The sequence below is a fragment of the Sorex fumeus genome, unplaced genomic scaffold, assembly GCF_029834395.1.
Source record: "Sorex fumeus unplaced genomic scaffold, SorFum_2.1 ptg000098l, whole genome shotgun sequence".
NCBI classification, from domain to species: domain Eukaryota; kingdom Metazoa; phylum Chordata; class Mammalia; order Eulipotyphla; family Soricidae; genus Sorex; species Sorex fumeus.
The window spans coordinates 2,427,331-2,452,302 of NW_026606155.1; the positions used below are offsets into that span (position 1 = coordinate 2,427,331).

Consider the following 24,972-nt stretch of genomic DNA (forward strand, 5'->3'; position numbering starts at 1 on the left):
TGATCTCTTATATTTACTGGAGTATCAGATAATTAGACTGTACATAGTAACAGAGTAAGTATAATGTTCAATTTCTAATCTGCCCAAGCACTTGTATGTGTCCTGCCAGAGGTCAGTGTTTTCGGCATTTCCCAATTTTCTGCCCTAGACTTGTATATTAGTCTGATCCAACAATAGATTTTAAGTACTGAAAAGAATGCTTTCAGGTACAATATGTTCAAGTTTAGTGCATTTGTTTAATGGGGGGAGGTGGGTGTTTAGGGGGTTTTGTTTTTTGTGTTAGGTTGTATGAACTCTGCTGAATTGTACAGAAGTTTGAGTAATCTAAGGGCCCACTGAGCCATTTCCTACTTTGCATTTGTTCTAGAAAAAACACTAAAACAGTAAAACACTCTCACTTGGAAGTGCAGTTTACACTTAAGCAACAATTAGCGTCTGGGCTTTTCTTTCATGCGTGGCTTTGATTTCGCTACAAATGCTGTCATTATCAGATCTGTTTTATTTAGAATCTGTGTTCATTAACTTTGTGATTATGGGCATTAGGATTTGTCAGTTTTCTCAGATTATGGAAGCTTTGTGCTTTTTAGAAAGTAAAAACCTGGAGCACAACCTTGATGTGCTCTAAGAGTGTAAATCAGGCACAAAGATGCCCAAAGAGTGTAAATCAGGCAGAAAGATGCTCAAAGAGTAAAATCGGGCCTTAAAGAGTGTAAATCAGGCACAAAGAAATGAAGGGCACATTGCTGTGGCCCAGAGTATGTTTGGAGGGCCCTGCACAGTTCATGCCAGTGAGAGTCCCGTCTGGGAAAATAAGGAGACCCCATTAGTTTTTCTTGGGTTCCTTTGAGTAGTAGCTCAGTATCTCTGTACTTTTACTCTATTTATGTCCATCTTGTCCCCCAAAATGAGGGCAACTATACAGAAGCCCTCTAGTGGGAGAAAATAAATGTAAATAGGTGAAGGAAAGAGAATTTTTAAAAACTCAAAAGATGAGTATAAGAATAAAAAAAAATAATAATTGCAACGAAGAGTGGTTACTAGACCAGATGCATATAATGCAGCCTTGTATATTTGCGGTTGATGAACAATAGATTTAACACAGGTCTTTCAGACAGTTGATATGAAGAATGAAATGTGGTAAGTTGCACGCTGTATTTACATTATGACCCAGAAAAAGTCACTAATGAAATTAACCAATAAATATGAATTTTTTTTATTATAGGCAAGTGAACAAGATATCCTTAAATATTTGATTAAATGGGGTGAGCATCAGTTGATGAGAAGAATAGCAGACAGAGGTAAGCTCAGAAAATTAACTTGTCTCTAAGTGTATTCCAAAAAAATATTAAAATGATGCATCCTGGTCACCATTTACTGACTCAAACAGAACTGCTTAAATGGGTGTGGGAGCGATAGTACAGTGGGTAGGGTGTCTGCCTTGCATGAAGCTGACCCAGGTCCAATCCTCAGCATCCCATATGGTCCCTTGAGTACTGCCATGAGCAATTCCTGAGTGCGAAGCCAGAAGTAACCCCTTAGTCATGCCAGGTGTGATACAGAAAATAAAACACTTTAAAAAATAAATAAATAAAAGAACTGCTTAATTTATTTAGCACAGAAGATATTTTGGTGCTTTGTTAGGGAGTTGGGTGGAGCGATAGCACAGTGGTAGGGCGTTTGCCTTACAAGCGGCCAACATGGCCGACCCGAGTTCGATTCCTCCGCCCCTCTTGGAGAGCCTGGCAAGCTACTGAGAGTATCTCGCCCGCACGGCAGAGCCTGGCAAGCTACCTGTGATGTATTCAATATGCCAAACACAGTAACAACAAGTCTCACGATGGAGACGTTACTGGGCCCGCTTGAGCAAATCGATGAACAACAGGAGGACCCTGACCGTTAGAGTTATCAGAAAATTTTGTTTCACAACTTTAAAATTGCATTTTTGTTTTGGGGCCTTACATGGCAGTGCTTAGAGCTTCTTCCTGGCCTCTGCACTCAAGAATCACTACTAGAGGGTTTCAGAGGACCATACGTGGTGCCAGGGACTGAATTTGGGTCAGCCACAGGCAAGGCAATCACCCTCCCTATCTCTCCAGCCCCATAACTCTAAAACTTCCTATATCATCTTTCTATGTGTGTATATTAGAGAAGCTAAACTCAAGCAGGAGTTACAGTGAATTCAGTGTTAGTGATTTAGCGGTATATATTAATAAAACATCTTGAAGCAGACACACATGAAACAGTGAAGTTGTGATCAGTTAGCAAAAATGTGAGCTGAAGCTGTCGGGAACCCAGCCCTGCTTCCCTTGAGACAGTGTTTCAGTTGCCACTGACTTAGTTGAACTTTATAGAACAGAACCACTTCAGGTACCAAGATTTAACTGTACATAGCACCACAAAATTATTACTTCACATCAGTTATTCTTTGATGTGAGGTTGATGATGATGAAATATATTTGTTTTGGGCACATAATGAACATTGTTGATGAAATTCTTCTTCAAACAGTAGTTGTCAGTGTAGTTTGAGTGGGACACTCTTCCAGAAGGATGAGAAGAAAGATAAAAGGATCATTCTGCACCTTTGTTTCAGTGACCTTCTTTACTGAGGCCCTTTACATATTTGGAAATTCTGTGAAGAGTTTATTTGAGCGCCAGGGAGATGGCTCAGAGGTCATGCTTTGCATGTCAAAACCCCGAACACTTCTGCACTGCGTGTTCTCCGAACTCCGCCAGGAATGGCCCCAGCCACCGACTACCACTAGATGTGATGTGGCCTTCCCCACTCAAAAAAAAAAAGTATTTTATTTGAAAATAGGATACAACCGCTTTAAGAGGAAATTTTTTTTTTTTAAGAATTGCCTTGGATAAGTATAGACAAATCATAGCAAGGCAAGAGGGAATCACACTTTCATCTATCACATGATTTAAGGGAACTACCACTTTGCCAATGCAGCGTTTGCTTGAAATCTAGTATTTCTATTCATAGTTGATAGAGATTTCATTTGATAAAAATTTCAAGAAAGAATTTCGCTGAGTCGGTGAAAGACGACCCCTTCACTATAATACCTCTTTCTAATACTGTACTATAAATAGTGGGAATATATTACATGCAGAGGGTGAGGGTTTGCCTCTTGCGTATTAACATTCTCATAAGTATGAAGTTTAGGAGGCCTCATAAAACATCTAAAAGCTGCCAGAGATACTGTCTGGTTCACAGCTTGGTGACTTGCTGTTGCTGTTGGAGATCTCACAGCCCAGTGAGCGTGCTGGGCAGCACGGCCCTGCAGTGCTCTTACTGTCCAGAGCATCATTCACAACAGTGAGAGAGCTTTGAGAACTGTGGCCAGGGAAAATTTGAATCTTTCTCTCCTTTGACTTTAGTGTGTGAGGAAAGTGGGGGGGGGGGGGGGGGGGGGGTAATGCAGAAATGTCACACAAAAAATTTGTCCATAAACATCTCCATCAAGCTCTCAGACTTGAAAAGCGTTTATTTGTAGCCATTTCTAAAAGCAGATGTACTTAAGTAAAAGTTATATTCCTGAAAGTAATCTAGGAAACAAAAGGTTTCTCTGAAAATTTGGATTTGGTCTGAGACTCCTCATTTTCTGTCTCCTAGAACCGAACTTACTAAGCGGTACTGCTCACAGTGTGAACAAAAGAGGCGTGAAAAGACGAGACCTGGACATGGAAGAACTGAGAGAGATCCTCTCCTCCATCCTGCCTTTCGTGCGGATCGAGCACATCTTACCCACCAACAGTGAAGTCCTCAGTGACACGGTGAGTCTCTGCCTATATATCCCTTTCGTGAACAGAAGGTGCATGGGAATGCAGGCGCTCCTTTGGAATCCTTGTGAAAGATTTCTGGTTCTTAGAGAACAGTGTGAGTCGGTGAATTCCGTGAGGGCAGTGACAGATGTCTGCCTGTGGCTGGCACATGGCACAAATCAATGTTTTGGTGCCTGAGAGTTGAGTGGGTGACTGTCAGTCTTAGTCTTGCATGAGGATAGTTTCTGGGGAATGAATTCAACCATTTGTCAGCACATCCTTATTCAAAAAGGAAAAGGTAGAAACTGCCTTTGGTGATGCTTATAGAAATTAATCAGGGAGCAAGAGTTTTTGATGTAAAAGATGAATGATTAAAGGCTAATTTCTTTAATAATAGAATTCTCTCAGGGCCAAAGAGACGGTACAGCAAGGCAGGGCACTTGCCTTGCAAGCTGCTCATCCAGTTTCCATCTCCAGCACCCCAGATGGTCCCCCAGGCACCAACAGAAATTATCCAAGCACAGAGCCAGGAGTGAGCCCTGAGCACTGTGGAGTATGTCCCAATACAGCCCCCACAAGTAATAAGAATAGTAATAATAGAATTGTTCATTATTGGATTAAGGAAAATTGTAAGTTCTTCAAAAATTTGCTCATAGCAAATGTTTTATATCTCTCAAGTTTTTTTTTAATTGCACAGAACCATCATAAAAGTGGAATATTTGGAGGGGTCGGAGAGAGAGTACAAGGGGGTAAGGCATTCACCTTGCACATGGCCAATACCCCATATAGTCCCTGAGCTGCTGGGTGTGACCCAAACTCACACACTACTCCCCCACTCCCCAAAAAAGGAATATTTGAAATCTGAAAAAAAAAGTCTTAATTCTCTAAAAAAAAAAGCATAAGGAAGGGAGGGATAATACTTCCAGGATGTAAAATATATTTAAAACACTGATGTTTAATTTGTTATGATAGCATAACATATGAAAGAAAATAGTCAAGAAAAGAATCTCAGTTAATAAATTGAGCATGTAGTATTACCCGGTCACAAGTCAGTGAGTGGGACAGGAAGAAGATTTGTTTAATGTTGAAGCTTCATTTCACTTGTACACAAAATCCCTGTTAGATAAATAATTAAATATTAAATTAAACATGGGAAAACTAGTAGAAAGTAATTAAATATTTATGAAATCTGATTAGAAAAATTGTGTTCAGTCTCACTTCCAAGCACATAAACCAAAGAAAGCAAAATAAAACAGTAATTTATCATTTTTGCCTATTAGCAATTTTTAAAATGCTACTACTTTTCCATGGGGAAACCTTAGCTGATACATTAGGAGTTTTATCATGAAATATTTGGAAATAACCTAAGTGCCTGAAAACAAGGTACATGAAAGTGAATTATAGCACATCTATTTGCAGAGCGTTGTGCTATGGTGAACAGCAGTTGGGCTGGAGAGATAATACTAAAGGAGTTAAAGCACAGTTAGCCAGGCTCAGTCCCTCATACCTTACATGGTCCTCCAGTCACTACCAGAAGTGACCCGAGTATAGAGCCAGGAGTTAGCTCTGAGCACTGCTGGGTGTGGCCCCAGAACAACAAAAGGATTAATATATAGTTGCACAGTATGTGCTAATGATAGAATAGAATTTTTTTTCTTTCAGTTTTGATTTTTGGGGCCATACCTGGCAATGCTCAGAGCTTACTCCAGGCTCTGCACTCACGGACCACTCCTGGCAGGGGTCAGGGGACTATTTGGAGTGTCAGGGATCAAACCGAGTCAGCCATGAGGAGCAAGGCAAGAGCCCTGCCAATGGACTGTCTGACCCCTAAAGTATAACTTTTAAGAGGAAGGAAGGATACAGGGGTTGGAGAGATAGTGGAGAGGTATGTGGGATGAAGGTATGTGCGGCTGACCCTGCTTCCATCCCAGGCACTATCAGATCCCCAGAGGTTCCCAGCACTACAGGAGTGGCCTGAGAAATCTCTGGCCCAGCAGGTCTCGAGCAGCACCTCATCCTCGGACCCTTACATTGAGCCACCAGTCAGGAGAATCACTGCCCGTATCCCTCCCCTGCAACAGCACTGTAGCACTGTCCTCCCATTGTTCATCGATTTGCTCAAGTGAGCACCAGTAACCTCTCCATTGTAAGACGTGTTACTGTTTTTGGCATATCGAATACGCCACTAAACAGATACAAAATAAATCCTCAGTATATTCTAGAATTCATTTATGTAGAAGTTCACTTGAGAAACAGCTAAGGAAATACATCAGCATTATTATAGTTATAGAGAGAATTGGGCTGGAGCGATAGAACAGTGTAGGGTGTTTGCCTCGCAAGCCGCCCACCCTAGTTTGATTCCTCCGCCCCTCTCGGAGAGTCCGGCAAGCTACCTAGAGTACCTCGCCCGCATGGCAAAGCCTGGCAAGCTACCCATGACGTATTTGATATGCCAAAACAGTAACAACAAGTCTCACAATTTGTTGAGATGTTACTGGTGCCCACTCGAGCAAATCGATGAACAACGGGAGGACAGTGCAACAGTGCAATGCTATAGAGAGAGTTGGGTTTTTTTTTCTATTTTTTAAATATTATCCAGTGTTTTATTAGTTATTAACTACTTGGTGGAGGGGGCTGGAGCGATAGCACAGCAGGTAGGGCGTTTGCCTTGCACACAGCCGACCCAGGTTCGATTCCCAGCATCCCATATGGTCCCCCAAGCACCGCCAGGAGTAATTCCTGAGTGCAGAGCCAGGAGGAACCCCTGTGCATCGCTGGGTGTAACCCAAAAAGAAAGAAAAAAAGCCTATTTGGTGGAGGGAAGGTGGCTTTGGTGCTGGAACTTCTTTGCTTGAAACCCTTATCATGAATAACTCTGTAAATTACCATGCCTAATTATAGAAGGACGGGAGGGTCAGGGGGCTAGTTCAAGGGTCGTGTGTGCATGCTGGCATTCTGGGTTCAGTGCCCAGCATCACGTTGTCTCCAGAGCGCCACTGGGAGTGACCCCAGGTATGTTCAGGAGTAACCCCTAAGAACCGCCAGGCATGACATAAAAGCAAAACAGTTCGTGGGACTGGCAAGCTGACTTCGTAATAAAGTATATGCCTTTCATGCATAATACCTGAGTTCAGTCCCTGCCCCCACCCCCCAACACAGCAGCTTAAATTAACTAGTGTAGGACTTAAATGTTTGTTGTATTTAACAGTAGTAATGAAAGGCAATATTTGATTTTGTTTAAAACCTGGGATTCAAACCAAATTGAGTCCTGAATTTGGCTTAGAAAAACACTTTAGAATTTTGGTTTGATATATTTAGCAAATGTCTGTTTTTCTCTTAATTCCTTGTCTAACACATAAGCCCTCAATCATGGTCTGTCTGTAAGGACTGATAGCTATATCGCACCTAGTGTGTGCGCAGTATCACATCTGCATCACCTACATTTGACCATCACGACCACCAACTTAGAAATGGAAACCTCCAGAACTGAAGTGATATAGCACAGTGGGTAGGGCACTTGCCTTTCATGTGGCAACTCAGACTTCATTCTCATCATCCGTATCGTCTGACATGCTCTGCCAGAAGTAAGCCCTGAGCACAGCTGGGTATGGCCCAAAAATATAAAGAAATTCCAAAAATTAGTCTGACTCATTACTTTTAATACTGTTTTTGGGGTTTGTTTGTTTTTTGTTGGTGTGTTGTTGTTGGGGTTTTTTTTGTTTTTAAATCCTCAGGGCCAGAGCAGTAGTATAGCAGGTAGGGCATTTGCCTTACACATGGTCAACCAGGGTTCCTTACCTAGCATCCCATCCCATATGATCCCCCAAGCCCTTCCAGGAGTGATCCCTGAGCACCACTGGGTGTACCCAGACTAAAAAAAAACCTCTTACTCAGTCACGATCACGGTCCTCCCATTGTTCACTGATTTTCTTGAGCGAGCCCAGTAACGTCTCCATCGTGAGAGCTGTTACTGTGTTTGGCATATTGAATACATCACGGGTAGCTTGCCAGGCTTTTGCTGTGCAGGCGAGATACTCTTGGTAGCTTGCCGGGCTCTCCGAGAGGGGCGGAGGAATCGCTTATTAGAGAAAAAAATAAATGGAGATACATAGTGCCTTTTTATTGTTGAATGCTCTAGAAAATATTTAAAGTATTTTATAATTCACATATAGTTCACGGTTCCTAAAATTCTTTTGTTCACATTGACAGGATACAAGACAAACACCCATTTTGCTTGAGTTTTAAAAGGACACTCCCTTTGCTCCTCTTGAATGTTACATATATTTTAAGGGCCAGGGGGAGTGCAGCAGGTGAGCAGCTTGCTTTGACCCCTGGCACTTCATATGGTCTGCTGAGCACCGCCAGTTGTGACCCCTGAGCACAGTCAGGAGCAAGTCCTGAGAATAACTGAGTGTAGCCAAAAAAGCAAAATATAAATAAAAAACAAAATTTTATTTTACAGGTAAAGTTTTTTGTTTTTTAAAGGGCAGTTTGGGCCACACCCAGTGATGTGCAGGGCTGGCTCCTGGCTCTTTGCTCAGGAATCACTCCTGACAGTGTTTGGGGGACCATATGGTATGCCACCCAGGTTGGCTGTGTACAAGGCAAGCTGTATTGTCTCTCCAGCTCTTATGATAAATCTTAATCAAGAGGTAAAGTTTGAACATTGTTTCATTACACATATAGTTAAATGTATCTTGGTAGTATTGTACTGCCAACCAGGTCACCAGTTTATCTAAAAAACACTTCTTTTTTCAGATGAAAAGAGGCTTGATTAGTACTCCTCCATCAGATATGCTTCCTACAACGGAAGGCGGCAAGTCAAATGCCTGGTTACGGCAAAAAAATGCTGGGATCTATGTGCGCCCTCGTCTGTTCTCCCCCTACGTGGAAGAAGCAAAGGTAATGGAAAGTATTGAATGTAGTGGGCGAGTGTTTCACGGCTGTAAGCAGATATGTGTGTAATTTAAAGATTTGGAAGTCACCAAAATGTCTGTGATAGGGAAAGTGACAGTAAATTCTCCTTCGCCTACTTAATAGTTTCCTGAAATCTAACTGTGGAGCATGGTTTTATCATTTGCAGTGTGTTAAGTCGCATTTTGTGTTTTTCTCCTTTCAGTTGCCTTGCAGATGATTAACATGGAAGAATTTGTTTTGCTGAATTTTTGCTTTGTTTTTGCTAAAATTTTGCTTTTGTTGTTTGTGTTTGTGATGCCGGGGTCGAACCCAACTTCACCCAGGCGCGTGCCCTGCCACTGTACCTCATCCCTAGCCTTGCCAAGACTTCCAGATTTCATGATTTTCAAGATAGAAAAGGTATTCTACAAGAAGACTGTGGCCCTTTTGTCTTTATAAACTAAAAGGATGCCGGGCACTAAAGTGTCCCTGACCACAGTGTGCCCCCACTCTGCCCCAGCATGCTACACTGTCAGCCAGCTCACACCCTACAACTACCAGGGTCTGGTCTCCAACATGATCGCCGCCAAGGGCCATGTGATGCCCCGGTGCACAGAGTTCCTTCCGTCTGTTGTTTCTGTCTTGCAGCCTCCTAGCCATGCCGGGAAAACATGCCGTGTCACGAATCGAGTCTGGGCTTTGCATGTGCTTAGCTTGTTGAGTTCTCTCCAGCCCCATAATGTTTTCTTTGTTGTAACTTTACTATGAGAGAGAAGGGTGAGGGATTAGGAGAAAGAAAAACACACACGCACACAAGATATGTGCTCAAGAGAGAACATGAGTTTCTCCAAAGTGGAAAGCCAACTTCTGAGTACTTTCATAGCCCTCCTCTAGATTTCAGATACTTCAGTTAAAAAACTTCTCAGACAATGATTTTTTTCTTAGTAATGCTGGGGGAAAGTGTCAAACATTTCAGTCACCTTACCCGACTCAAATAGCAGAGCCAGAGTCTTGCATACTTGAGTCCCTAGGTTGGATCCCTGGAACCTCATCCTCTTCCCCACAGCACCACCCATTGTGAGCACCACGGTAATTTTGTGTAATAAGTAAAACTTAGAAGGACTCGGTATGGAGGAGATGTTCAAAGGACTGAAGTCACATGCTTGGTGGCACAAGGCACACACATACGCACACACACCCCTCCCCGTTGCCCCACATTCCACCATGAAGCCCTGACCACTAGAAGCAGTAAGCTCCCTGGATAGGACAAGGGTGTATGATACAAGCCTAACTGTATGATGTTGAATTGTCATTTCAGTCAGTGCTAGACGAGATGATGGTGGAACAAACAGATCTTGTGCGTTTGCGGATGGTCAGGATGTCCAACGTGCCAGATACGCTGTACATGGTCAGCAATGCCGTGCCACAGTGCTGTCACATGATCAGCCATCAGCAGATCAGTAGTAACCAGTCCAGCCCTCCTTCAGTTGTGGCCAACGAAATTCCAGGTAGTTGTATTTCCGTGATCACTGTTCACCTTTCGTAACCGCTTCATAGATTCTGCAGCTCTCCGCATTCCAGTACCCACTGTGCACTGACCACCTTAAAGAATGCACACTCCTAAGCTCAGAGTTTTGTATTGCATTTGCATTGACTATTGTGTACCAGTTTGTCATTTTACCCAGGGTTTCTCTATCTTAGGCCTCTTTCCTCTTGACATGCAAACTAATTCTGTGTTATGTCTGTCCTGCGCATTATGAGGTGTTCACAGCTTCACCGCCAGGTCTCAGCCCATGTCAATGGTTTGGTGTACGTGCACGCTTCATGTACACATCCATACATGCATGCTGCCACCGCCTCCCTACCCTGCCCCTCCCCCCAAATTCTTTTAACAATAGTCTTATGTTTCTAAACATTGCCATATGTCCTCAGTGGAATCAGAATCACATATTGAGAAACACTGGTTTAGAAGAAATTGGATTTGTTTGGTTTTGGGTTTATAGTTTGGTTTTCATTTTAGTTTTTGAGTCATACCTAGTATTGCTCAGGCCTTACTCCTGGCTCTACACTCAGGGATCACTCCTGGCAGAGTGCCAGGATCAAACCCAGTCAGCCACATGCAAAGCAAGCATCCTACTTGCTGTAATATCTCTCCAGCCCAGAAATTGGGTTTGTTATAAGAAAGTTTTCACATTATCAGATCCTTTGGAGACAATATTATAATATCTTTTGAGAGTGATATGTCCCCCAAAATATCATCACCTTTGTTTTCCCTGAGATCCCGTCTCCCAAGATCTGCTTTGTAAGTTTTATTATAGTGTAGACTTATATATTGCATGTTAGAAATCTGAAGAAATAAGCAGTAGAAGTATAACCGTTGTGTCTCAAAAACTTTCGAGTACTTTAACCAAAGTTTTCTAGTGGCATTTTCTGAAGAAGAAGGAGTAGCAATAATACAGGCATCAGAAACTCTTTGCCAGTTAGCCTCACAAGATTATAACGAGTAAGTAGATAAATGGCGTTATTGAAAATATCATTTGTTTTCCGCTTATCTACTTCAGTTAAATAATAAGAGACAGTGACAGGAAGTTCAATTGAGCACATATATTTTGTTCTCAGGCTAATATCTGATTGATTGTTGATTTGTCAAATTTAGCTACTACATATTTATTTAAACTGCATTGATTTAAAATATGGAGAGAAATGGGTCCAGAGAGATAGTGCATGGGGTAGGGCTCTTGCCTTGCACGCAAGCCAACCCAGGAGTGATCCCTTCGTGCAGAGCCATAAACACAGCCAGCTGTGGTCTAAAAACAACACCAAAAATAGACTTGGAATAACATAATACAGATTGAGAACTGGTTGGTAAAAATCAAGAAATTTGGGGGCACCGTGAAACGTTAAAACTTTAGAAAATTGTTGGAAGTATATGACTTCTGTGTTGCCAGGCCACTAAAAATGTGCTGTGGAAAAAAGTGTCCGATTGCCACTATTTCTGTGGGCTGGGGTGGGGTGGTCTTTCGCATAGCTCGGGTGTTTTGCTGACATGTCCTTCTCCCCCCAGTTCCTCGTCTGCTCATCATGAAGGACATGGTCCGTCGTCTACAGGAGCTCCGCCACACGGAGCGGGTGCAGCGGGCCTACGCACTCAACTGTGGTGAGGGGGCCACCGTGAGCTACGAGATTCAGATCCGAGTGCTGAGAGAGTTTGGCCTGGCAGACGCGGCTGCAGAGCTCCTGCAGGTAGGAGCCCTCCTTCAGTCTCGGCCCTGGCGCAGGCTTTGTCGAAGCTCGTCCCACGGAGCCCTTCGCAGCTCTCACGCGTTCCCAGGACGTGCTCTTTGACCAGGCCTAGTATGTCGAGTAACTGGCAACCTGCCCCCGAGAGAGAGGCAGTATGATAGAAGAACAGGCGGAGCACGTGCTTAGAACTGAGAACTGCATGGATATCCTGGCTCCGCTCCGTAACTAGTTCATTTAGAGCAAGCACCTTTCCCACTGTGAGGATAAGTTTCCATACTGTAACTTGGGTGAGCCAAAGACGGTGTGTTCTGTGTGTCTCGTGTCATCCAGATGTGTGTGGTGGTCGCTGAGCTCTGCTGGGTGTGCCAACAGAGGTGATAGGGAAGCAGGAAAAGCTGACCCTTCATTGTCCCCATCCCTCGCTTGGTCGCTGGAGCGTGGGTTTTGGTCAGCTACCAAGCTGATGGGTCTTCCCAGACCCTCTCCCTCTCCTTCCTTCCAGACAATTTTTGCATGACATTTCAAACCTATGAGCCCAAGAATCCATAAATGAGTAGTTTGTTTATTTTAAACAAGCAAGGGAAAACTCATTTCTATTAATCATCACATACAAAAAACAATGGCATTGGTTTTGAAATGAAGCTACTAGCATTTATAATCTGCTCACAGCCACTAAATCAGAACCTGAAAAATGTAATTTCATGTGAGCAAGTGATTGAACTGTTTTCTTACCGCTCACTCTGCCCCTTAGTCTGATGCTGTGCTCTGCTCTGCCAGGGCCTCACGCCACCTCACCAGCCAGACTTGGTTTCCATATCCATTTTTATTCTGATTTTTTATCCCTAACATGGTCTTATTTTCTATTTGTTTCAATGTTCTCTGATATTCTGAATTGTATGTTTGATATCTTAAATTATATATAAGGCTTATAGTTTAAGTATCCCCATAAATATTCTCAAAATATGGAGTAACCATAGTTGCATCTGTTAACGTGTAATGGATAAAAACAGATTTGTGCTCTTCATTGTCTTTTTGGGTAAGAAGTAGGTGGACACAACCCAGGGGGAGACAGCTCCATGGTTGTTAAGAATCAATGCCCCCATTTGTCCGGGGGGGGTACCTTTGACCCCACAACCATCTGGGTGAGCCATGTTAGACCCCCTGCCTTTAGATGCGCTAGGCTCACTGCACATTAAACTTGGAGTTGAGGGTCAGAGGTAGGTTTTCTTTTGTTTTGGTGTTTTACTTTTTGAGCCACACCTGGGAGTCCTCAGGGATCGCTCTTGATGTTGATCAGGCGACCATATGTGGTGTCAGAGATCCGACCCAGGTCAGCCCGCCACATGCAAGGGCTGTCTTAGCCCCTAGACTGTCTCCAGCCCCCAGCCTCACTTCCTGGAGATGTGGATCCCCTGTTGGCCAGGACATTCAAACTTGACCCCCGAAGAGCCTCAATCAAGTGCTTTCTACAGCTTGGTGAAGGTGGACTGGATAGGCTTCGGAGACCCTCCCATACCTGTCTCAGAGCATGAGGACAGCATGACTCTCCTGCAGAGGCTGACTCCCGGCTCTCTCCGGGCAGTCATCCAAGCAGCGGGTGGCATCAGACTGCCAAGGAATGTGCAGGTAGCGTCCTCGAACCCCAGGCCCCATGGGCGTTGTTCTTATTCTGTTAACACCTGACCTTTCTGGCTGTGCTGCTGGCCATGGTTGTCACTCAGGCTGTTTACACACCTGCCTTAGCACTCACCACAGTCTGCCCTCCGTCAGTTGAGGTGTTCCCCGAGGGTAACTGCAGCAAGTTGCTCCGGTTGCTGGAGAGTGCACCCTTTTGTGGTGTTTTGCTCACGTGGCTGTGATGTGGCCAGAAAGCACCCAGCAGGGCAGTCAGGATCACGCCTGGTTCACGGTGGACCCCAGGATTAAATTCATGACCATGTCCTTGCAAGGCAAGTGCTCTAAGTCCCTGCTATTCCACCAGGCCCTGAATTTTATTTTAGGTTGAGAATATATAAATGTATTTTGAAAGTTCTAGGAGTGTCCTCATTTATATGCCTCTCTTCCTTTGATATTTAATAGTAATTTGTTTTCTCAGCAAGGGCATGTTTAAATTAGGTTTTGTTTCCTGTGTGTTTGCATGAGCCATAATCTCTTGTAAGAGGTTCCTGGTCTGCTTGCTGGAACAGTTGATGCAGCAGCTCTTGATGTTGTATCTCAGGTGACGGTGTGTGCCCTGCCCTCTGTGCTATTGCAGAGGTCATATTCCCTTGGACTCCTGACCTCGGATGTACATTGTACATTTCACTCTCACCAAATGTGTTTTTCTTCATTATTTAACATTCCCAGTCTCTACATTCCCATCTTGGAAATCTGCTAATAAATGTGCTAATTCATCATTTTCCTCCTTTTCAGAACCCTCACAAGTTCTTTCCAGATGAACGTTTTGGAGATGAGAGTCCACTCTTGACAATGAGGCAGTCACAGGCCGGGAGGTGTCGCGTGAACAGCACCCCTGCAGCAGAAACCATGTTTACAGACCTGGACTCTTTTGTGGCCTTTCATCCGCCCCTGCCCCCTCCACCGCCACCGTACCACCCTCCAGCGACCCCGCTCCATAACCAACTCAAGGCAGGCTGGAAACAAAGACCTCCCAGTCAGCAGCCGTCACGGTCCTTTTCTTACCCCTGCAATCACTCGCTGTTTCACTCCAGAACAGCCCCGAAAGCTGGCCCCCCGCCCGTCTACTTGCCAGGTGTCAAAGCGGCAGCCCCTGATTGTACCACCCCCTCTGGGCTGGGGAGACAGACGGTAGCTGCTGCCACGGCGTCCGCAGCGATAGCACCAGAGAAGCAAGTGGTGAGTTAGCACTCGAGTGGTTTGCCTAAAGCTCTCGAACCGTCAGGGGCAATTCCTCTGTGCAGAGAGATCCCACCAGCACCCCCCGGGGAACAGAAGTGTAGCTCATAAACCCAGACTTTGCGACATAATCCTCACACCTGATTTTCCAATCCAGAAGCTGGCTTTTAGCCCGCCCCCCCCCTTCGCATGATTGTAAGCAGTTTAGGAATAAATGGGGGGAGGTGATGGGAGAAAGGGTTCAGGCTACACACTCAGCAGTGCCCAGGGGCTGTGCTCTGGGAACCCAGGGCCATACTGCCGAGCAAACCAGTGGTGCTATTACCTCATCCAGTGCACGTGCCTTACCGCCAGCCCTAGAGTAAATGATTTTTTGATAACATCAGCACAGTTGAAAATATTTTTTCAGGGGCCAAAGAGATAATACAGCAGGTAGGACATTTCCCTTGTACATAGCCAACCCGGGTTCAGTCCCCAGCACCACATATGGTCCCTCCATGCCCTGCCAGAACTGATGCAATTAAAAATTACTGCACACCTGGGACTGGAGCAATAGTAAAGCGAGTAGGGTGTTTGCCTTGCATGTGGCCAGCCTGGATTCGATCCTGGGCATCCCCTATGGTCCCCTGAGCACCGCCTGGATGAATTCCTCAGTGCAGAGCCAGGAGTCACCCTGAGCATCACCAGGTGTGAGCTAAAAAGCCAAAAATAATAATAATCATGGCACATGACAGTCACTGTCTTTTTTTTGCCCCCCCCCCAAAAAAAATTACATAAAATTTGTGACCCTTATGCAGTGAATATGAGGACTGTGAAAAAGAGATTGGGAGAAGGCTGGTATAGGTGAGTAAGGAAGGATAGAGGGGTATGTGGAGGGAGGAGTTGAGTGGTTTCCTTACCTTTATGTCCATTTGCAGATACTCAGAAGGGGGTAGGGCACGGGTGTACACACAAAACAGACTATCACCATGTTCAGTTCGGACATACCTATAGACTGCCCCTGACTTCTGTACAATGCCAGATACTTTGATGGAACCAGAGCGGGGGACGTTCCTGATAAGTGTACCTTTTCTGCCAGGGACAAGGTGGCAGAAAATCAGTTCCCATGATGGTCTCAACGTTTGGCAAACTCACTCATCAGAATACTCATTTTCCCGGGAATCACTTTAGTTACTGCTGGTAGCTAATAACTTCAGTGATGAGTCTTGGATTTTTCCAAGAATATACTTATAAATGCTTAATGAGTACATTTGGGGGAAAGGAAATACTTTTTTTTTTTAATTCCTTCTTACACCTTGTTGTCTAATGTTCCATCACCCCCAAAGCTCCCCAGAAGAAGAAAACAAGGTTAAAAGTGTTTAATATACTGAACTGAAACTTCTACCCTTCTAGCCCATGGTTTCAGAATTTTAAAATGTCTCTTACGTTGTATTGTAAATGAATCCCGTTTATGTCGAGGTTCTATTTATAAGATCATTCCGGTCTTAATTGTAATAATGAAATATTAGTTAACCTTAGTATCCACCAGTAGGAAAAAAGTTAGGTAAGCCCTGCCTTACTGATACAGTACCCAGTGATAACGTAGCGTTGTCAGGGCAGAGTGACAGGATTATGTCTGTATTCAATTTCAGGAAACCTAATAATTTACAAAGAAAGGTGAGGGGCTGGAGAGAGAGTGTGGTTGGTAGGGTGCTTCCCTTGCACAGGGTTAACCCAAGTTCGATCCCCAGCATCCTGTGTGGTCCCCCAAGTACCGCTAAGTGATCCCTGAGCACAGTCAGGAGTAAGCCCTGAGCACTGCTGAGTGTAGCCTAAAAATGAAAAACAAAGCAAACAAAAAGGAAAGGCAAAAGAAATAATTCAGGATTCTAACAGTGGTTATGTCCATTGGGAAAGTTAGTTATTGGGGAGTTAAACTTTTTCCTTTCTTTTCATCATTGTTGCAAATTGATTCCTCTGTATGAGGAAGCAGGGCTCAGAGGCCCACGCCTCGTGTGTGGGAAGCTCCAGCCTGGGGCGCAGGGTGGAGGGGACGGGAGGGGACCGTCTAAGCCCGCCTCTCCCTTTGTCTGGCTGCAGTGCACACAACCCGCCCTCAACGACCTGATGCCAGATATCGCCATGGGGGTGTCCACTCTGTCACTCAAGGACCGGAGGCTTCCAGAACTTGCTGTGGACACAGAATTGAGCCAGCCGGTGTCAGAAGTCGGACCAGGGCCGTCTCAGCAGCATCTGTCGTGTGTCCCCCCGAGACACCCGCACACGTCTCGGAAGAAACACACGCTCGAGGCCAAGACGGAGGCTCGGGAAGCTCAGCAGGAGTATCCGGATTTCTACGACTTCTCCCACACTGCCTGCAGGCCCCCCACCCCCGCCCCCGGCAGGCGCAGCCCTTCCCCTTCCAGAGGCGGATACCTGGGTCCCGACTTGTACAGCCACAGCAAGGCGTCACCGAACAGCTTGAAGCCAGCCTGCCTGCCCAGCCAGGCGTCTCCGAAGAAGCAGGAGGCTCGGAGAGACTGCCCACGGTCCCCGGAGCGGCACCCGCACCCTTCAAAGAGCGAGCCCATACACCTCGACGTCTTCGAGCAGCCGCCCCCGCGGGCAGACTTGGCCCCGGCAGCCCCCGAGACCACAGGCAGCGCGGCAGGCACCCTGGCCCACGGCAGGGGCCGAGCAGCAGGAGAAACGGACCTGACATTCGGGCTGACGCCCAGCCTGCCGCCCCACCCTGCTGCGTGTACCTCCGAGGCGTCTGAAGAGAGAGCCAGCCGAAGACTGGCCGAGCCAGGGGCCCCGGGCCCGGGAGCCTCACGGAGCACACAGGTAGAGAGGGAAGACTCACTCAGCAGAGGGAGGAGATCCCCCAGCAAGCCCGACTTCCTCTACAAGAAGTCGGCGCTCTGAGAGCCTCCCCGTCGGCCGTGCATGCCGGGCGGTGACACGTCCCTCCTTGGGATGCGCCAACGACGCACGGACAGTCTGTCGATGCCAGCGGATAACTCGGTTTCACATCCTTCTGTTCTCTTTTCTGTATATACATGTTGATTAGACATGGCATGCTAAGAGGGTTATTTTGAATGCTGCATCTGTCTATTTTGTGTTGAACAATTGTGTGAGGAAACGTTTTTCAGAGCAAGCAAGCTGCCGCCTTTCCCTCCCCCCTTTATAAATGATGGAATTCTTTTGCACTTGTACATCTATTTTATCTGTATTAATTTTATATAAGTATGTTAAACTTTATTGCCACATTTAAAGGACTGTATTTTCATACTTTTTTGCATTTTACCTTTCATCTACCAATTTTCACTACTGTGCAGTGAATCGCACAGTCAAGATGTATTTTCTTATGAGATATTTCTGTCTTTATTTTTTAATTATAGAAATTCCAAAGAACAGCACATCAAAATGCTCCTCTCTTTTCAGTAACTGTCTTAAGTTCAGAAATCTTCCTGCTCAGAAGTCTAATGTCATTCTTATTTTTTTAATTTTCATCCAAGCGGGGAGCTGGTTCGTACTTCTCCAGCCAGAGTCCCATCAGAAACCTGACGTGTTCGGGCTCCATGAAGAACAGGAAGGAGAACAAATGGCCTTTCACCCCCAGACAAGAGCTGCGGCTTTGCTCACTGCGGGTACGGTGCCCATTCGGTGCGGTTCCAGAGCGGTTCCGTGTCCTGGTACCCTAAAGCCACGGGGTGTCGGTCATGCTGGGGGCTGCCTCTGGAGAGTGGGGCCCCGCTGCCAGCCCTTGTCTTGCTCTCTGTAGGAAAACTAGAAAACAAAAGGGCTTCAGTCATAGGGATGTCATTTGATGTTTGTCAGTAAGCAAACGTGATTTTTATTTTTAAATGTTTTTCAACGTGTGTCTGAATTTTGGTGTCCTATTTTTAAAAAATGGTTCATTGTATAATGCATAATGCTTTGTCGAGAGAGAGAGAGAGAGAGAGAGAGAGAGAGAGAGAGACTTCCCCCTCCCCCACCCCAGTGAAACACTCCATGTTCTACTCAAATCCCGGAGGACACTGGTTGGGGTTTGACTGAACCACTGAGCACACAGGGTCTTTAAGGTTCTCTCCCGTGGAAGGCATCACAAGAGCTGAAGACATCTTCCTCTCCGGTGTAAATACACGCGCATCTGAGTTTCCCGGTCACTTCACCATATTTGAGCACTCACTTTGTATTTTACACACATAGAGACACACACAGCCGGAGCAGCTGGAAGAAGAGTGACCCTCTGAGCGCCCCGTCGTGTGCAGGGTGTCTGGGCCCCTCTTCTCTGTGTCTGTATATAGATGTAAAACTCGCACTCACTCCAACTGCAGGGCTAGGGAGCCGTGAACGCCGTGCGCTCTCCATTCACTATGATTTCCCCCGAAACTGAGGTTTCTCTTCCAGTCCTTTCCTCCTTTACCCTGTGGATACACACTCAGGAATAATCTGACATCACAAGCAAAATCCTAATGGTCCATAGTCTCAGATGGTAAACCGTCACTCTGTGCGGCAGCCACGCACTCGCCCGGGGCCATGCCAGGGCACCTTCAGTGACTGGTAGAAAAGCCAGGAAGGACTCTGCTATTTTTTAGGATGTTTGACTCTTCATTGCCAACGATGGCGTCTTTGGAAGCCAGTTCCATCCATCTGTCTTCAGATCCAAAAGTCATTCCTTCCATCCCTAGCCCCTGATGTGTATTTACGTGCCGGTGTGGACCTGAGCTGCTTTGTTCGCTTTTCCATTTCTGTTCCAGGTCCAGGGGGCCCTGTGCCAGTACTGCAGGCTGGCGGGTGCCGCGGGGCAGAAACTCACATCAGTTGCCGCTGGTGTTTATTTCTTCTTAGACCAGAACCTTGGATGCCAATCACTAACTTTGCTGGAAATGGAATCTTCTTTTACCTCCCAAAAGTTCTTTTTTTAAAAAAATCACTGTTCACCATTGAATTGATGGAGCTTGCTTTGACTGGTTTCGAAGCTTAGCAAGCTAATCTGTGTGTATCGAAACTAGCTTTGAACTGTGGGATTGTGGACTGGCTGACCCACAGAAAGTGAACACGTGGCTGGTTTGTATGTTAAGGTCAGTGAAGTGCCCTTCTTCGGTGTCTTGTGAAGTCCAGTTAGTTACTAGAGTGTGTTGACTAGCTTCGTGCCTATAGCCTTTGAACCCATCTGATGTCTTTTTTTTTCTTGGCTCACCACGCATTTTTAGTCTCTGGTGAACTAAGGTCATGAGAGGTCTGTGGAAGATTGCTCTCGGGAAACAAAAGTAGAATGATCTGTGTCATGTCCTATCCCAAGTCCCAGCCTGCTCCTTCTAGAAAAACACAGAGAAAACCAAATCTCCCGGCTGTCACATGACTGAGACAATCAGGCCCTCAGACAATCTGGAGCCAGAGGAGGAGTCTCTTTGCTTCTAAATCCAGTTGCTCTTTTTCTTCTTTTGTTTTGGGATGTAGTGATGAGTGGAAGCTCATAGGGAGCCTGCGTCTCCCCGAGAAAGGGCTGGGGTTCCCCATACCTCCCTTGTGCCCTGCAGCTTATAAGCGTCCCTTCCCCTTCCCTCCTGGCATCCCAGTCGCCCATTCGACTGGAAGAGTCCTCCGTGTTTGTCTTTCCTATTTCCCCTGACTTTAGCCTCAGTTTTGGCTTCCACAAACATTGTTTTCAATCCAGTTGCATTCTTTCCTTGGCATTTTTTTCTGGGTTGTTGCTGAAGTTCTAGAAAAGACAGTGCCTGCCTGGGTGGTTAATTGGGAGACACAGCATGTGTGGCCGAAGCTGACTTAAAGCTGACCCCCACGGGGTCATTCTCCATTCCTGAGCTCCTCGGCCAACTTCAGTGTTGGCACAGTTCATTTGCCTTTGAGGGGATTGTGTTTCATGAGACACATATAAGATTCTTGTTTTGCAGTTCTGAGGCACTCGTCTGACTTTTCACCTGAGGACTGAGTGCAAAGGGAAATGTTTGTCTAACTTGTAAAAATAAAAATCATTTCGTCGGCTTCCCACCTCCTGTTGGGAGCTGGTCCAAGCAGCAATGATGGGTGCTATTCTCGGTTTGCAACGGCTTACTTGGTCTACTTGATCATTTCCTTTCCAACCTCCTCACCGATAATCTTATTACCAGAGTTATATGCACATCGCTTAGCAGGTATTCTACTCTGTTCTGTGAAAACTGTCTTTATGAAACATTGTCCTTTGTCTTCAAGATGGCAATTGCTGCTGTGTCATTGTATTGTCAAGTCTCTCTTGGTTTTTCTATCTTCTAGGAAACCCTCAGACTGTGTTAACCTTCCATATGCCGAATATTATAATGCTGTGGCCGTTTTCTATAGAGAGGTAATTTGCAAGTGTGTGTCTTGAAAACAACCTTTTCGTGTATGTGTGAGGATGTGGGTCTGAGGGACAAAATCAGCTCTGGTAGCTGCATCATGTACCCACACGTGACTGTGTTTCTGGGTCCTGTGGGCAGGTGGCACCACCCCCTGCCCTGAGATGGAGTGGTCGAAAGAATCAAGATTTCTGAACTCCACTTGCTGTTTCGGCGCTGCCTCCGTCTCCCCTGGCGGTGGCGCCTGCCCCCACACTGCATTTCTTGTGGTTGTGCTGTTACTGGTATAAAGTCAAGTGCCTTCAACGCTAAAGGCTCAGAAATTTTTCTTAACTGATCTCACGTCCTATGCAAGTGTTTTCTACAACCTGCATAACCAGTACTTTGTAAAACTTGTTTACGCTTCAATTGTACATAGTGTTTTTTAAAAGAAATATATAGTATTTTTATTTAGGTACCTCCAAACTTGAATTCGTCTGTGTGAAGCATTGTAAAACGATACATATTTCTCTTTTGAGTATCATTACAGTTGTAAAAAGGTTTTCACTGGTTCTATTTTTCTACTGTTACTCAGCATGTAACACTGACTTTACCCTACATATAGTTGGCATTTCAAATAAACGGCTTGTATAGAAACTGCTGCGTCGGGCGCATCTGTTGGAGCAGTGTGGCCTGCACATCACACTCGGGGACTGCTGGGGAGACGGGGAGGCTTTCGGGGCCGGTTCCCCCTGTTTCTAAGAGTTCAGCTAGTCAGGGCCTTTTCTCTTACCTAACAGGCATTTTAGAAATGGGAGCCCAGAGTTCCTCATGTAGGAGACTTCCAGGGAAGTTAGCGTTCTGCCCACAGAGTAGGGCTTGCTGGGCCATATGGCCTGTCAGTGAGATCCAGTTGTTTGCCAGGGATGACTTGGAGCCACACCCAGCAATACTCGGGGCTTATTCTTGACTCTGTACTCAGGGATCCCTCCTGGCAGTGCTCAGGGAACCATAAGTGGTGCCAGGAATCGAACCCAGGTCAGCCCTGTGCAAGGCAAGTGCCCCGTCCACTGTACTATGTTTAGCTCCAAGAGATCCAGTTGTATCCCAATTTGTGGGAGACTGGCCAGAGATTTGGAGCTTCTCTCCCACTTCAAAGCAATTCATGAACATTTCTCAGTTTGAATGGGGGAGAAAAGTGAATTGAGCTAGAGTTCTAGGTTTCAGGGAGGAAAAAAATCATGTTAAGTAGAAAGTTTTCTAACCTCCCTTTAAAGTAGCTGGAAAGTAGCGGTATGGAAATACTTCAGTTTCACTAATAAGTTTCACAGCCATCATGTCTCCTAAAGAAATTCTCTTTTTATACTCTATATTCACTTTGGCCTTAACTATGGAGTGTTAAGATAAAAGTCAGCCTGAGAAATGGTACAGGAGGTCAGGCATTTGCCGTGTATGGAGCTGACTCCAGTTTCATTCCTGGCAGCTCGTAATAAAGGCCTCTGAGCACCTCTGATGTCTGATGCGACCCAAAACTAACTAAAGTTCACAGTTTCTTGAAATGAGCCTCTAAAAGGTGAAGAAAATAAACTTGGGTGTAGCTGTAGTGGCCTCCAAGCCCCACACTCCTGGCCTTAGCTCTGGATAACCACCCACACTGCAGGTGACTCAGTAATTCATTTTGGAGAGAGTAGGGTGCTTAAAAGGCCCTCCCGTTGCTCATCGATTTGCTCGAGCGGGCCCAGTAACGTCTCCATTGGAGACTTTGTTGTTACTGTGTCTGGCATATCGAATACGTCACGGGGCACGGTGCTGACTCAGGTTTCGTCTGGAGTGATCAACAGGAGTGATCCCTGAGCACTGTCGGATACAGCCCCCGAAATTGATTTTGTAATCTTAACAAGTCCAAGTTAAGGCCTTAACATACAACATTCCGAGGTTCGATCCCCAGAACCCCATCTGGTTCCCTCAGCGTCACCAAGCATAAGCCCAGAGCATACCCTGTGTGACCCAAAAGCACTGAGGGCAAAAGCGTCATGTAAGTGCAGTGGCCTCTGTCTCTGGGAAACTGGCCCAGCCTGGAAGTGAGTTCAGACCCTCTCCTGGCCACACAGACCCCGTCTCAGTGTTCATGAAGATCGTTCGGGTCTATCTACTCCCCCACACCCCAGCCCAGGAGCCTGGGGTGGCAGATCGCATCCCCCACAGGAAGTGTGGACTGAGCTAGAAATGTCTCCCAAGGGGGCTGGAACGATAGCACAGCAGGTAGGGCGTTTGCCTTGCATGCAGCCTACCCAGGTTCGATTCCCAGCATCCCATGTGGTCCAACTGTGCATTGCCGGGTGTGACTCAAAAAGCCAAAAAAAAAAAAATCATGCTCAGGGCACCCCGCTGGGGCTGAGACCCCCCCCGCCCCCCAGGAGGATGGCTGACCTTGTCCTGTCAAAGGCCAGTTGAGTTTCGTTTGTCCTTGTTTTCCTTATGACAGCTACGGCTACAAGAATCTTTCAGTCTTCTAGTGAACACCCAGTTTATCAGAACCTTGTCCCCAGTGCCCAGCAGGACACTGAGGCCATGCGGTGGCTTGGAGGCCCCTGAGCTTTGAGTGTGGCTTGTCCTCTGCAATGTCTGTGAACCCCTGCAGAGTTGCTGTAGGCAGGCCCCCCTGAGGGCGAGGGCCTGAGGCCGCTCACCCAGGCCCCAACAGCCCCAACAGGTCCGTCCTGGCCTCTGGCCCTCGTGGCCGGGTGACAAGGCTGCAGGGACAGCAGTTCCCTCCGGAGCTCTGGCACAGGTAACAAGGACACCGGAGTCCCCACCTGTGAGGGCACGCACCCTCCTCCTCCTCCCTATCCAGCTGCACGAGTGGCCTCCCTTTCTGGAACCTTCTATAGAATGTGGCACTGCCCCACCCCACCCCCCTGGCTTAACCAAATGCCTGTTACCCGCCCTTCCCTGATCTCGCAGGCCCACCCACCTCCCCAGGAGTCTCTGGTTGGGTCAGGGGGAGACTCCGAGAGAGCCGAGGGTCCCCCCTCCCCACAACTTCGTGGCCCTCACCTCTCAGCTCTCCCAACCAGCCTGAGGGGTCTGCCCTGCTCCCCTCAGCCCGGCCCTCTCACCCACCCCATCTGACCCACCCCACACTCATTCCCTTCACACCAGCCTTCCCCTTGTCCTCCCCCTTTTTGGGGAGACGTTACTGGCGCCTGCTTGAGTAAACACATGAACAACGGGATGGCAGTGATACAGTGGCCACTCTTAAGGCTCCCCACCTCTCTGGCTCCCCACTTTTCCAAGCCACTGGCCATGGACCCCTGGAATCTCACATGCTCCTGCTTGGAATGACCCCTGAGTACAGCCAGGCGGAAACCCCGAGAACCACCAGGTGTGACCCAAACAAACCAACAGACCAAAGTTTCAGCGCAGATGGTCTATGGGTCATAAACGCCCGCTTTCGTCACTGCCCTGCCCATCCCCAGGCCCCAGGTCCTAAGTTCACCAGCTGGACGTTGCCGCAACTCTGTGCTTTGCTGAACTGTCGCTGCTGGGGTTCCACCCGTAAAGACTCCAGCACTACGCTGTCCACTGGTGCCCACTTCCTCCACCCTCGGCCAGTGTCCCCCTATCCCTGTTCTCCCATGGGAAGCTTCCTCCTGGAAACTCAAGGAAGCCCTCCCTGCTTCCTTGGTGACCCGTGACTTCTGGCATCCCACGTGTGTTGGCTCATCCTGTGCCGTGTCACCCAGTATGACGCTCTGTGACGCCGTCAGTCTGTGTCCCCGGTGAATGGGTCCTGAGCCTACCTGCTCGGTTGCTGATTGGCTACTAGGCCACTGAGGCACGTCTCACGCTAAGGAGCCGGGGCCTTGGTCAGTCCGCCCTTCTAGCGCTGCCCAAGGAACTGGTTTGG

At 46.6% G+C, this 24,972-nt stretch overlaps 1 protein-coding gene across 1 annotated transcript in view; it reads left to right on the forward strand.

Annotated features, from left to right (window-relative positions):
- BTBD7 (BTB domain containing 7) overlaps positions 1-18,396 on the forward strand; it is a 93,483-nt gene extending 75,087 nt beyond the window's left edge. Inside the window, exons 5-11 of the mRNA XM_056133515.1 lie at positions 1,223-1,298; positions 3,617-3,777; positions 8,524-8,667; positions 9,980-10,169; positions 11,726-11,904; positions 14,317-14,760; positions 16,840-18,396. Of these exons, the coding sequence (XP_055989490.1) occupies positions 1,223-1,298; positions 3,617-3,777; positions 8,524-8,667; positions 9,980-10,169; positions 11,726-11,904; positions 14,317-14,760; positions 16,840-17,667 (2,022 nt within the window). The 3' untranslated portion in view covers positions 17,668-18,396. The remainder of the gene's footprint in view (positions 1-1,222; positions 1,299-3,616; positions 3,778-8,523; positions 8,668-9,979; positions 10,170-11,725; positions 11,905-14,316; positions 14,761-16,839) is intronic.
- The last annotated feature ends 6,576 nt before the right edge of the window (positions 18,397-24,972 follow it).